This window comes from Hemitrygon akajei, chromosome 11 (genome assembly GCF_048418815.1).
Source record: "Hemitrygon akajei chromosome 11, sHemAka1.3, whole genome shotgun sequence".
Lineage (NCBI taxonomy): Eukaryota > Metazoa > Chordata > Chondrichthyes > Myliobatiformes > Dasyatidae > Hemitrygon > Hemitrygon akajei.
Window position 1 is genome coordinate 101,007,681 of NC_133134.1, and position 12,250 is coordinate 101,019,930.

General features: G+C 52.6%; 1 protein-coding gene across 7 annotated transcripts in view; it reads right to left on the reverse strand.

Moving 5' to 3' along the window:
* LOC140735858 (brevican core protein-like) overlaps positions 1-12,250 on the reverse strand; it is a 40,266-nt gene that overhangs the window by 26,274 nt on the left and 1,742 nt on the right. For 5 of the 7 annotated variants that reach the window (XM_073061402.1, XM_073061405.1, XM_073061408.1 and 2 more), the window contains exons 2-6: positions 9,693-9,830; positions 4,678-4,763; positions 1,510-1,875; positions 902-1,076; positions 264-391 (exon numbers count right to left, since the gene is read on the reverse strand). In XM_073061402.1, coding sequence (XP_072917503.1) covers positions 264-391; positions 902-1,076; positions 1,510-1,875; positions 4,678-4,756 — 748 coding nt within the window. In that variant the 5' untranslated portion in view covers positions 4,757-4,763; positions 9,693-9,830. The remainder of the gene's footprint in view (positions 1-263; positions 392-901; positions 1,077-1,509; positions 1,876-4,677; positions 4,764-9,692; positions 9,831-12,250) is intronic. The other 2 variants (XM_073061403.1, XM_073061404.1) reach the window with 1 other exon arrangement.

The window sequence follows — 12,250 nt, forward strand, 5'->3', positions numbered from 1 at the left end:
GTGTCCCCATATTCCAAAGACCTACAGGTTAGGGTTAGTGCCAGAAACGTGGCCCGCAGTAAATCCTCGTACTGTGTTGGTCGTTAACACAAAACCCAGCAGGAACCTCGCATTTCTGCAGCGTCTATGATCAGCAACGATTAGAAGGTAACGAGATAGGGAAAGAGGTGAGGAAGAGAGGGAGTTCCGGGATTTGGATCCGAACAGAGCGCTACTGGCGGGATGGGAGGGATGGGGGAGAGGTCCCAGCGCTGTGCAAATACCTCCTGTGTCCTCAGCATAGCAGTACACATCATACGTTTCCTCGGGGTCCTGGGTGCCATAGTTACGAACACCAGGGTATTTATCCATGTCTCCATAGCAACCGTCCCGCGGGGTGTGCATGGGGTATCTGCAAGAGGTGGGTAGGAATAAAGAGTGGAGGTTGAGGAGGCGCACACAGTCGGGGGACGGGCTGACACAACATCTAGTCTAAGCACCTCTCCCGCACCACCACCGCCGCCGCCCCCCACCCCCGGCGCATTAGGAGGGCTCCTCTGAGCGAGTCAAATCTCAGCAGCCTTTTGGCGCACAGCAAGACCCTACAAACATATGCGGTTGAACGACCTGGCTGTAGGGCTGCCTTGCTTACACTCCCCACCCACACCATCTCTCCCCAGGCCGCTGCACCTCTCCACACTGCGGGGCACTCCATCAGCAACGCCTCCTCCCCACTGCGCGGAGCTCCCTCTGCCCTGTGAGGGATGGAGCGGACAGAGACGGAGGGAAACAAGGGCTGGACATAGGCTTTCCTTGGGGATTAGGATCGTTTCAGTGTTCGGAGTTGGAGTCCAGGCGGGATGGATTGATCGTGACGCGGAGGAATAGGGTGGGCCGGGGGCTGCTTGCGAGCGATACTTACCGCACGGTTTGGTCTGACAACCAGCCGGCATCGCACTGCTCGTAGCCGCCGGCGTACGCCGCCTCCAGCTGCTCGGGGGTGGCGATGCGCGCACTCGCGTCCCGACAAGCCTGCTGCGCACGGCTGAAGTTGAAGGCGTACCTGGCGGACGCATCTCGGTAGTGGAACACCACCCCTGTGGACACCAGAGTCGAATTACACACCTCCACCTCTCTGCTTCCCCTTCCCACGGAGCGGTGCTCCCTCAGCAACCCAGCCCCGACTGTGATGCGGTCCACAGACCACGCCGCGGTGTTCCCTCGACAAGATTTAGTCAGAATGTTCTCTCATTAGAGCCCCATATCCCTCTGCCGCAGTACTCCCTTGGCAACGAGACATTTCCCCCCACCCCCACTGCCGAGGTGCTCGATTAGCCTCAGTCTCCCACAGCTCGGCGCTCCCTCGGCTATTCGATATCCCTATTACCACAGTTCTACCTCCGCCCCGCGTCACCGCGCTGCTCCTTCGGCAATGCCTTCACCGCACCGCGCTGCTCCCTCTCGGTCCGCCCACCCATCGTGCGACGCTCCATCCCTGGCGGATACCTGCACCCCTGAGACCGGCCTTACCTTTGACGTGGAGCCTGGCCAGATCCTGCGCGTCCTCGATGCCGTGTTGGACACCGCAGCGGTAGATGCCACTGTCGTTGCGGAGCAGCCGGTGGATGGAGAGGGAGACGTCTGTGGCGGTCGCCAAGTAGTTAGGCAGCTCCACCCGCCGCCGGTAGCTCTCGCTGACCTTCACCTTCTGCACCGTGGCCACCAAAATGTCCCACTCGGTGCCGTCCCGGATCAGGCTCCACTTCACCCTGGGGGCGGCTGGAGCTAGAGGTCGCCGGGCGTAGCTGGCGAAGCAGGGAATGGTGATCGAGCCCCCCAGTACACCCCGCAGGGGAGCTTTCGTCCCGGTGGTAACGGTGAGGGCACTCTCTTCATCTGAGGGAAGAGAATGTAAGGCGTCCAAACCGGGGCTGCCTCTTCCAACGGGGTAGCCGGAGCGGGCCATTCGGCCTTTGTGATCATGGCTAGCCCCATCCACATACATACCCCACCCCCAAACCAACACCCACCCCAAATTCCAACCCTGCGTTGTGGCTTCTTCTCCCCTTAGATATCAGACCTCTGCGCCACGGACGGTGACGGGGAGGCGCTGGAAGTCTCTCACACCGGGGCTTGTGGAGGGTCGTCCGCTGATGGCGTTCAGGACAGGGGTTTAAGAGTTAGTACGGGAAAATGGTGCTGAGACTAAGGGCCATCCGGCTGATCGGTGCGCCGGACAGAAGAGGCCGAATGGTGTTCTGCTCGTGTCCTCGGTCTTATAGATGCTAACCTCTTCCTTGTTATTTCATCCTTCCTCGTTCCCTTTCCCACCCTCCTCCTCTCTTTATCCCTCGCTTCATACCCTCCTTCTCCTTCCGTCAGCCCTATTACAAAGATGAAGAAGGGAATTAAATTTGAAATTGTTTCGGAGGCCGTTGGAGGATCGCGAATAATGGGTCCAAAGTGGTGGGTTTCCGCCATCTCACCACCCCCCCCCCACAACTTACACACTCCCTCCGCCAACCTTCAACACCTCATCCACCTGACCTTTGCCCAGCCACTCTCAATCTAAACCTAACCTCACCACAACCCACCGTCACACCATTCCCACCCCACCATCACCAAATTTTCACACCACCCCTCCTCTTTCCTCACGCCCTCCTAATTGCCCACCTCATCTCGCTCAACCACGCCTTACACCTCATACAACCTAGCCACCGCACCCTCGCTCCTCTTCAACTATCCCCATCCCCAACTAATCCACCCTCAAACCACACCCGCTTATCTCATCATTCCCAACCCCTCCTTTCCACACACCCAACTGCAACCCACTTCACCCCGACACTGCCTTCCTATGTCTGCCCACATCCTCTCATACCACCTCCAAAGCCTCCAGTCATTCTCAATCCAACCTCGCTCATTTCCGTCCTCACTCGTCCCATCCCCTGGTCCTCCCCAACTACTTCGCCCTCCCCACAGTACGGGCAGCTGACATGGATTTTCACGTTTTAAAGAGAGCTGTAGCGCTCGAAAGATGGACTTCAATTCCGGCGTCCTCTGAAGGGAGTTTGTATGTTCTCCCTGTGACCTGGTGGGTTTCCTCCGGGTGCTCCGGTTTATTCCCACAGTCCAAAAATGTATCGGTCAGTGAGGTGCCCTGTGTTTAATGTAAGGCTAAATTGGTGTTGCTGGGCAGCGCGGATCAAAGGGCCAGAAGAACCAGCTCCACGCGGTATCTTTAAATAAATAAATATAGAGGGTCATGCAGAGGGGAGAGGAGACGGGATGGAGGGAGGGCAGAGGGCGATGGGCGGGGAGAGGGGGTGTGGAGGGGAGAGGGGTGGGGAGGGGAGAGGGGGAGAGGGGAGAGGAGAGGGGAGCGTGAGGGGAGAGGGGAGGAAGGAGGAGACGAGGAGAGAAGGGAGCAGAGGAGAGCGAGAAGGAAACGAGAGGAGAGTGGGAGGGGAGGGGAGGAGAAAGGAAAGGAGTCGAGAGGAGGAGGGAGGAAGTGAATGGGGAAACGAGAGGAAAGGAGGAGATTGGAGGAAGAAAAAAGGAGAGGGATGAAAGAGAGGGGAAGGAGGGGAAGAGGAAAAGGATGGAAGAAAGGGAGAAAGGGGGAAGGGAGAAAGGGGGAAGGGAGAAAGGGGGAAGGGAGAAAGGGGGAAGGGAGAAAGGGGGAAGGGGAGAAAGGGGGAAGGGAGAAAGGGGGAAGGGAGAAAGGGGGAAGGGAGAAAGGGGGAAGGGAGAAAGGGGGGAAGGGAGAAAGGGGGAAGGGAGAAAGGGGGAAGGGAGAAAGGGGGAAGGGAGAAAGGGGGAAGAAAGGGGGGAAGAAAGGGGGGAAGAAAGGGGGGAAGAAAGGGGGGAAGAAAGGGGGGAAGAAAGGGGGGAAGAAAGGGGGGAAGAAAGGGGGGAAGAAAGGGGGGAAGAAAGGGGGGAAGAAAGGGGGGAAGAAAGGGGGGAAGAAAGGGGGAGGGGAAAAGCAGAGGGGAAGCGATGGGTGGAGGGAAAGAAGGAGATACTGAGGGGTTGAGAGAGGCTGAGAGATGGAGGGGCGAAAGGCAGGACTGACAGCAGGGCTGAAACGACGCATGTGACGAGATAGGGGGCTGGCAATCAGGGAGAAAGGGAGGGAGGGGTGATGTGGGAAGAGAGGAATGAAGGGAGAGAGGCAGGAATGGGGAAGTGGAAAGATGGATGGGGAGGAAAGGGGAGTGGGAGGGCGATAGGGAGGGGCGGATTTGGGGAGGGGAGGGCAGATAATATATTGGTCTTTGCAGTTGTGACGGTGTGGGTATTTCAACAGCATTGTCAGCAGATTAATCTTAAGGTTCAAGTAATTTTAAAACATCAGTGGTTGGAAACCTCTCCTAAATCTAGCATTCGAAGGGTTAAGTGTCAGTTTCACTCCCAACCCTCTCTCTCTTCTCCTTCCTATACCTCCTTTCCCTCCTTTTTCCTCTTCAACCTTCTCAACTCCTCTCCTCCTCCCCTCTTCTACCCTTTCTCCACCCCTCCAAGCCTTTTTCTCTGTAAAACATGACAGTCCAGGGGAGGAGTAGGGGAGGAGTAGGGCAGGGAGGGGCAGGGGACGGCTGGGGCGAATGATTCTAGTTGGAGTGCGAGAAGGGGAGGTATGAGCAGGGCTGGTGGTGGAACTAGGGACGGAGACAGAGCAGAGACACCCCCACCCCTCACCTTGATCGTCGTCCCAGAGAGGAGCAGGAACTCCGGGTCCCAGCAGCAGCGCAAACACCAGCAGCGCAGAGCCCCGCATGTCCTTCCTGCAGCGAGACACAACAAGGTGACAGTGCGGAACACGGGACCCCCGCGGCTCTTCTCCACCATCCGCCCCATCCCAATTTCCTGCTGTTGCGTGGCGGTGTACGGGCCCTCGGAGAGACAGTCTCCCTCACCGCCTCAACCGGAGTGATTTCAACAATAACTAGGAGCAACAAACAATTTACCGCAGGCTCTTAATGAACCTTCGAGTCAAACACCAGAAACACGGGCCCTTCGGACCATCAGATCCATTAGACCATAACAGAAAGGAGCCTAAGTAAGCCATTGGGCTATTGTCTACTCCGTCATTCCATCGTGGCTGATTTTATTATCCCTCTCAATTCCTTTCACCTGCCTTCTCGCCGTTACCTTTGACGCCCTGACTAATCAAAAACCTATCAATCTCCGCTTTAAATATACTCAATAACTTGACCTAAACAGCCGCCCGTGGCAATGAATTTCACAGATTCACTACCCTCTGGCTGAAGAAATTACGCCAGAGGGTAATGTTCTAAATGGATTGCCCCTAAACCTGAGGCTGTGCCCTCTGGTCTTAGACTCACCCACTATAGGAAACATCCACTCTGGAGCTTTCAATATTCGATATGTTTCAATTAGATTCTTCTAAACTCCAGTGTGTACAGACCCAAAGCAATCAGACGCTCCTCAGATGTTCAGAATTTAACTCCCGGAATCATTTTCGTGAACCTCCTTTGGAACCTCTCCAAAGCCAACACAACTTGTTGTAGATAAGGGGCCCAAACCTGCTCACAATATTCCAAGTGCTGCCTAACCCATGTCTGTTAGAGCTTCAGCATCACATCCTTGCTGTTATAATTCGTCCTCTCGAAATGAATGCTGACATTGTGTATTTGCCTTCCTTGCCACTGACTCAACCTGCAAGATAACCTTCAGCGAATCCTGCACAAGGACTCTCAAGTCCCTTTATATCTCTGATTTTTGAATTTTGTTTCTTTTAGAAAATAGTCTATGCCTTTATTCCTTCTACCAAAATGCATGACCAACACTTTCCTACGTTATATTCCATCGGCCACTTCTTAGCCCATTCTCGCAATCTGTCTAAATCCTTCTGCAGACTCTCTGCTTCCTCAATACTACCTGCACCTCCACCTATCTTCATATTTTCTGCAAACCTGGCCATAAAGTCTTCAATTTCGTCATCCAAATCACTGATACTTAACGTGAGAAGAGGTGGTCTCAACACCGATCCCTTGCAGTCAAGCAGAAAAGACCCCCTTTATTCCCACTTTTTGCTTCCCGCCATTCACCCAATCTTCTTTCCGTGCTAGTATTTTTCTGTAAAACCATGGGCTCTTATCTTGCTCAGCAGCCTCATGCGTGTCACCTTGTCAAAGGCCTTCTGAACATCCAAATAAATAACATCTACTGATTCTCCTGCCTGTTGTTTCCTCAAGGAATTTCAACTATTTGTCAGGTAAGAATTCTGCATGCTAACTTTACCATATTGTATCATGTGCCTCAAAGTATCCCGAAATCTAATCCTTAATGGTCTCCAGCATCTTCCCAACTGCTGAAGTCAGGCTAACTGGCCTATAATTTCCTACCTTCTGTCTCCCACTTTTCGTAAAGAGTGAAGTGATATTTGCAAATTTTCAGTCCTCTGGAACCATTCCTGAGTGTAGTGATTATTGAAAGATCATTACTAATGCCTCCACGATCTCTTCAGCTACCTCTTACAAAACCCTGGGGGTGTAGTCCATCTGGTCCAGGTGACTTATCTAGCCCCAGACTTTTCATCTTCCCAAGCACCTTCTCCTTAGTAATAGCAATAACCCTCACTTCTGCCCTGACACTTCCGAATTTTCCATAGTGAAGACTGATACAAAATACTTACTCAGTTGCTCCATCATTTTTTGTCTCCTATTTCTACCACTCCAACAGCTTTTTCCAGTGGTCCGATATCCACTCTCGCCTCCCTTCTATTCCTTATGTCTTTTATAAAACGTTTTTATATCCTCTTTCATATATTAGCTAGCTTCCTTTCATATTTCACCTTTACTCTTTCTGTGGCTTTTTTGTTAGTTGTCTTCTGATGTTTTTTTTTAAAGCTTCTCTATCCTCTAACCTTCCAATTACTTTTGCTATATTATATACCCTCTTTTTTTTGTTTTCGTGCTGTCTTTAACTTTCTTAGTCAGCTACGTTTGCCTCAGCTTCTCATAAGAATACTGCATCATCTTTGTGATGTATCTATCCTCCACCTTTCGAATTGTCCCCAGAAACTCCAGCCATTGCTGTCCTGCCATCAGCCCTGCTAGTGTCCCATTCCAATCAACTTCGGCCAATTCCTCTCTGATGTCTCCGTAAATCCCTTCACTCCACTGTAAAACTCATACATCTGGCTTTATCTTCTCCTTTTTAAACTGTGGGATGAATTCTATCATATTATGATCACTGTCTCCTAAGGGTTCCTTTACCTTAAGTTTGCTAATCAAATCTGATTCATTACACTGCTCGATCAAGAACTGCTTTTTCCTTAGTGAGCTCAACCACAAGCTGTTCGTAGGCGTTTTGTCAAATTCCCTCTCCAGGGATTCAGCACCAACTTGTTTTACACAATGTTCCTGCATTTTGAAATCCCCCATGACTATTGTAACATTGCCCCTTTTAAATGCATTTTCTATTTCCCATTGTAATTTGTGTCCCATATCCTGGCTAATTTGCAGAGGCCGGTCTATAACTCTCATCAGCTATCCTTACAATTTCGTGCATCTTCTGGACTTATGTCACCTCTTTCTAAGGATTTCATTACCTATTTTAGCAACAGAACTACCCCACCCTGCCTGCCTGGCCTTTCTATGTCCATCCCGAGTACAAATTCCCATTTGCCAGTGTTTGGATCATAATCCTCTAAACCATTTCCATTCATGTACCATACCTGTCAAAGTGCCTTTTAAGGTGCCTGGGTAGTGTAGCAGTTACTGCGGTGCTATTCTATCTCGGGGCTTCGTAGTTAGAATTCAATTTCGATGCGGTCTGTAAAGAGTTTGTATGTCCTCCCTGTGACTGCGTGGGTTGCTCTGGTTTCCTCCCATAGTGCAAAGACGTACTGGTTAATGAGTTAATTGGTCACTGTAAGTGGACTTCTGATTAGTCTAGGATTAAATAGGGGTTGCTGGGCACCTGGCTTGAAGGGCTGGAAGGCCCTATCTATATCTCTAAATAAATTAACAAATACTCTACATAAACATGCTGTTAATGTACCTGCCTCAAACACTTCCTTTGGCTATTCGTTCCATTCAAGAACGATCGAATGAGTGAAAATTGCCCCTCAAGTTCCTATTCAATTTCTCAACCTCGGAAATACAAAAGAGCTGATCATTGATTCCCTTAATCCTGACTCAGGCTGCAGCAATTCCTTCCCCCCACCACCTCCCTACAGACGCTGCTCGACGCGCTGAGGTCCTCCAGCAGGCTGCGCATTGCTCCAGATTCCAGCGTGTTGGGTCAAGCTATTAAGTTCAGTTCAAGGGGGAAGGTCATGGCAGAGGTGTAAGTGTGAGGTTAGGGTGCGAGGCCAAGGGGAACGTTCGAGATGTGCAGACTAGTTGCTTGAAGTTATTTTGAAACATTTTCCTTCCTCCTTGTGCTGACCAACTTCACCGCCTCCCACACTCCCGTTAGTTGAGGAAAAGCAGGACTGGTTGAGCCGAATGGCTGAGAACCTCCCCCACCCCACCTCTCTCTGAAACAATTAATTATTCTCAGAAAGAACTCAGGACAATACCGCACAGAAGAGGCCCTTCGGCCCACGATGTTGATCCAGCCTTTAAACCTACTTCAAGACCAATCTAACCCTTCCCGCCTTCAAACCCGCCTTTTTTGCGACCACGTAACTATCTAAGAGTTTCTTAAATGCCCCAACGTGTCTCCCTCCATCACCACGCATCCACCACTGTGTAAAAAAAATCTGACATGCCTTTATATTTTCTGACATGACCTTAAACGATTGTCCTCTGGCACTGGACTTTGCCACCCGGGGAAAGACTGTTCGCTCTGTTTGTGCCTCACCTGTTGGCAACCTGAATTTAACCCTCCGTTAGCCGCATTCACCTTAAACGCAGCTTTCCTAGTTCCAGCGGGCAGAATCTGGAACAACAAATAATGTATAGGGGAAACTGGGGGGGGGGGGGGTTGAGGGAGGTCACTGACACAGGGAGAGGTGTAGGCACCGGAGAGGGTCAGAGAACCAGGGAGGGGGTACGGAGACGGGAGGGGAGTTGGAGCAGGAGGGTGTTACACAGCCGGGTAGCAGTGTAGGGGCCGGAAGGGGTGACAGAGACGGGGAGGTGAGTAGGGACCAGAGGGGGAGGGTTACCGAGAAAGGGACAGATGTAGGGGCTGGAGGGGTGTCAGAGACATGGAGGCGTATAGAGGCCGAAGGGGGTTACAGAGTCGGGGAATGGTGTAGGGGCCGAAGCAGTGACAGAGACGTGGAGGGATATAGGGACCGGAGGGGGTTACATAAACGGGGAGGGATATAGGGCCGGAGGGGTTACAGAGACGTTGAGGGCTGCAGGAGCTGGATGGGGTTACAGAGACTGGAATGAGTGTAGGGGCCAGAGGAAAAGGGGTTACAGAGACATGGAGAAGTGTAGGAGCTGTGTGGGGTTACAGGGACGGGGATGGGTGTGAAGTTTGGAACTGGCTTAAGTGTATTGCCCTCAGCCGGAGTCCGAAAGGGTAAGAATCTCACTGCTGTAGTACTGGGAATGGTACAGGGGCCCTGTAACTCGGCTCCTCTTCCACTCCGGATCCCTGCTGACAGTTGGCGGGGATCCCAGGATGTGTGGCGAATGTGAATCGCTCCATGCAGCCTACGTTGCCTGAGTCCTGTCATCTCCCTGGTAGCGGACACAATGAAACTCGGCCTTCAATAGGCAACTCACGTCGGCACCGCAGAACCGGCCGCTCAGACTCGGGTTCCCTCGATCCCCTGCAGAACCTCAGTGCAGGATCACAACGTGCAGTCCGCCAGGTTAAGGAGAGGCATTTCAAATCCCGGCTCTTTCTGGGGGTCCCGGGAACTGTGGGGAAAGGAGAGGGTAGAAGGAGCGGAGACACGAGTCAGGTACGAATCTCCCTCCACGGGGAGGGCTCAGCAGGGAGTCGGGATCTGGAAGTGCAGAGAGATAGATCCACGGGACTGCTGCTCGACAGGATCAGCATAGAATTGAAGGGCTGAGAGAACTTCCCGTCTCTGAGAAAAGAGTAAAACAGGATGGGGTCTGAGAGTGGGAGCAAGCTGAGAGGGAGAGGGGGTGGGACAAGAGAGGGGCTGGTAGAAAGAGCAAAGAGAGAGGGAGACAGAAAGGGAGGGTGCTGGTAGACAGAGAAAGAGAGAGGGCAGAGGGAAGACGGGGAGAGGCGAAGAGAAAGAGGGAGTGGAGGAAGGACAACGAAGGAAGGAGGGAGAGGAGCCTAAAGCCGCGATGGAAATTCCCATTATCGTGCTCCAGTTGATAGAGGACTTTCACCGCAGCAGTGCACTCTGGGATAGCATAAACTCCATTGCCAAAAAAAAAACAAACGAAAATCCTCCAGCTCCCGAGGCCACCCTAGACGTCTAAGAGAAGGGACGTATCGGAGTGGGCAGGCTGCTTGATCAGCACCACTGTCTCGGTTCATGACCATGTCCAGCGCACACCGGAGCCCATCAACACAGAGGAAATACAGGAGGCATACAGCGGTGCTGAGGGGGATGGGGGCACATTTTGGGAGGGCCGTTGCTGAGTGAGCGCAGCGTTGTGAAAACAGGCAGAGTATCCACTTGGGCCACTGGTACACTCGGGACGAGGCTCAGATACTGTTCTTGAGCCACGCCCTCCGGCTTCGGTTCCTCAACCGGGAACCGGGACCTAAAGTCACACATGGGGATGAATGAGTGGGGGGAGGGAGACGAAGGGAAACTGGGAAGGAGAGACTTTTTAAAAAGATGAGAAATGATGGAAGGAGGGAGGAAGTGAGGGGGCTACTGGTGGAGTAAGGGGTTGGGGATATTTAGCAGTGGATGTGAGATGGCATGAGGGAGTGATAGTGAGGGGTGGGCGTGGCGTGAATGGCAGGTAACAGGTGGAAAGTGGGGGTTGATGGAATGGACAGAGGTAAGAGGTAGTTAGGAGTGGGGAGCGAGGAGGAGTGGAGGCTGGGGAGGGAGAGGGAATGATGGGTGGTAAAGGGACTGATGATGATGGGTGGGGGCTGGGGAGTGAGGAGGTGGGGCTGTACAGGATGTGAGGGATTAGGGGAGTAACAAGTGGGCTGGGGTGTGAGGGATTAGGGGAGGAGGAATGAAGAGGTGAGGAGGAGATGAGATGGGGTGTGATGGGAATTGAGAGAAAGTGAGGGGAAGGGAATCTGGGGGAGTGAGGAGATGGGAAAGTGAGGGATGAGCTCGGTCCTTTGGGAAGTGAGGTTTGGAAAGCAGTTTTAAGGTGGGACAGGGTGGTGGGACAAAAGAACGAATAGGTGAGGTGGGTACAACTACAACATTTAATGAAACACTTGTACGTACGTGGATAGGAAAGGAACGATCCGGACCAACGGTAGGCAAATGGGACTAGCTCAGATGAGTACCTTGGCTGGCATGGACGAGTTGGGCCGAAGGGCCTGTTTCGTAACTGTGTCACTGCGATTGTAACATTGTATTGGAGGCAACTTGTTGGCATCAGGCGATAACCCCGAGCAGCAGTGTGTGGCCAATGATCTGGCACGGCAGGGGTTAAAGACAAAAGGCTCACCCTCCGCTGAAGTGACCTCGATCCGATATCCTCCCATCTCTCCTGTTCTGTCTCCTGCAGTTCCCCTCTCTGCCTTCCTACCATCCCCTTCCTCCTCTATCTTCCCTCATCCCCTCCACTCTCATCTTTGCCACCCCACCCACCTATAATCCTTTTGCCTACTTTCTTTCGTATCCTCCCCTTAGCGTGTGTCTGTGTCCGTGCGTTGTATTTATGCTGTGTGAGTGAGTGAGTGTGTGTGTGAGAGAGAGAGAGAGAGAGAGAGAGAGAGAAAAGAAATTTCCATCTGCACTGTAACAGCAGGAGGGGGAATCCACTGGACGGAGGGTCTCTTTCTTCCCCGCTCCTCAATCCTCTGAACCCAGCAAGACACCGGCTAACTGTGTTTGACATAAGGGACTGTGGGAAGGAGCGGGCAGGGCGTAGAAAGAAAATCAGAAGGATAAGTGAAGAGAGATGACAGGAACAGGGAGAGGAAGGGGGAGGGATGATGGTCGGGAAGTTGGAGAGGTAAAGGTGGTATGAAGGGGAGGGAGGGTGTTGGGTAGGGAGGCGGTGTGAGGGGAGGGATGGAGATGGGGAAGAGTGGAGAGATGCGTGGAGAAGGGAGAGGAGATCAAGGAATGAGAAGGGTGGGAGGTGAGGGATGAGGGAGAGGATTGGGGAGGTGGTGTGGAAGCGAATGATAAGTGAGGAGGCGATGTAGC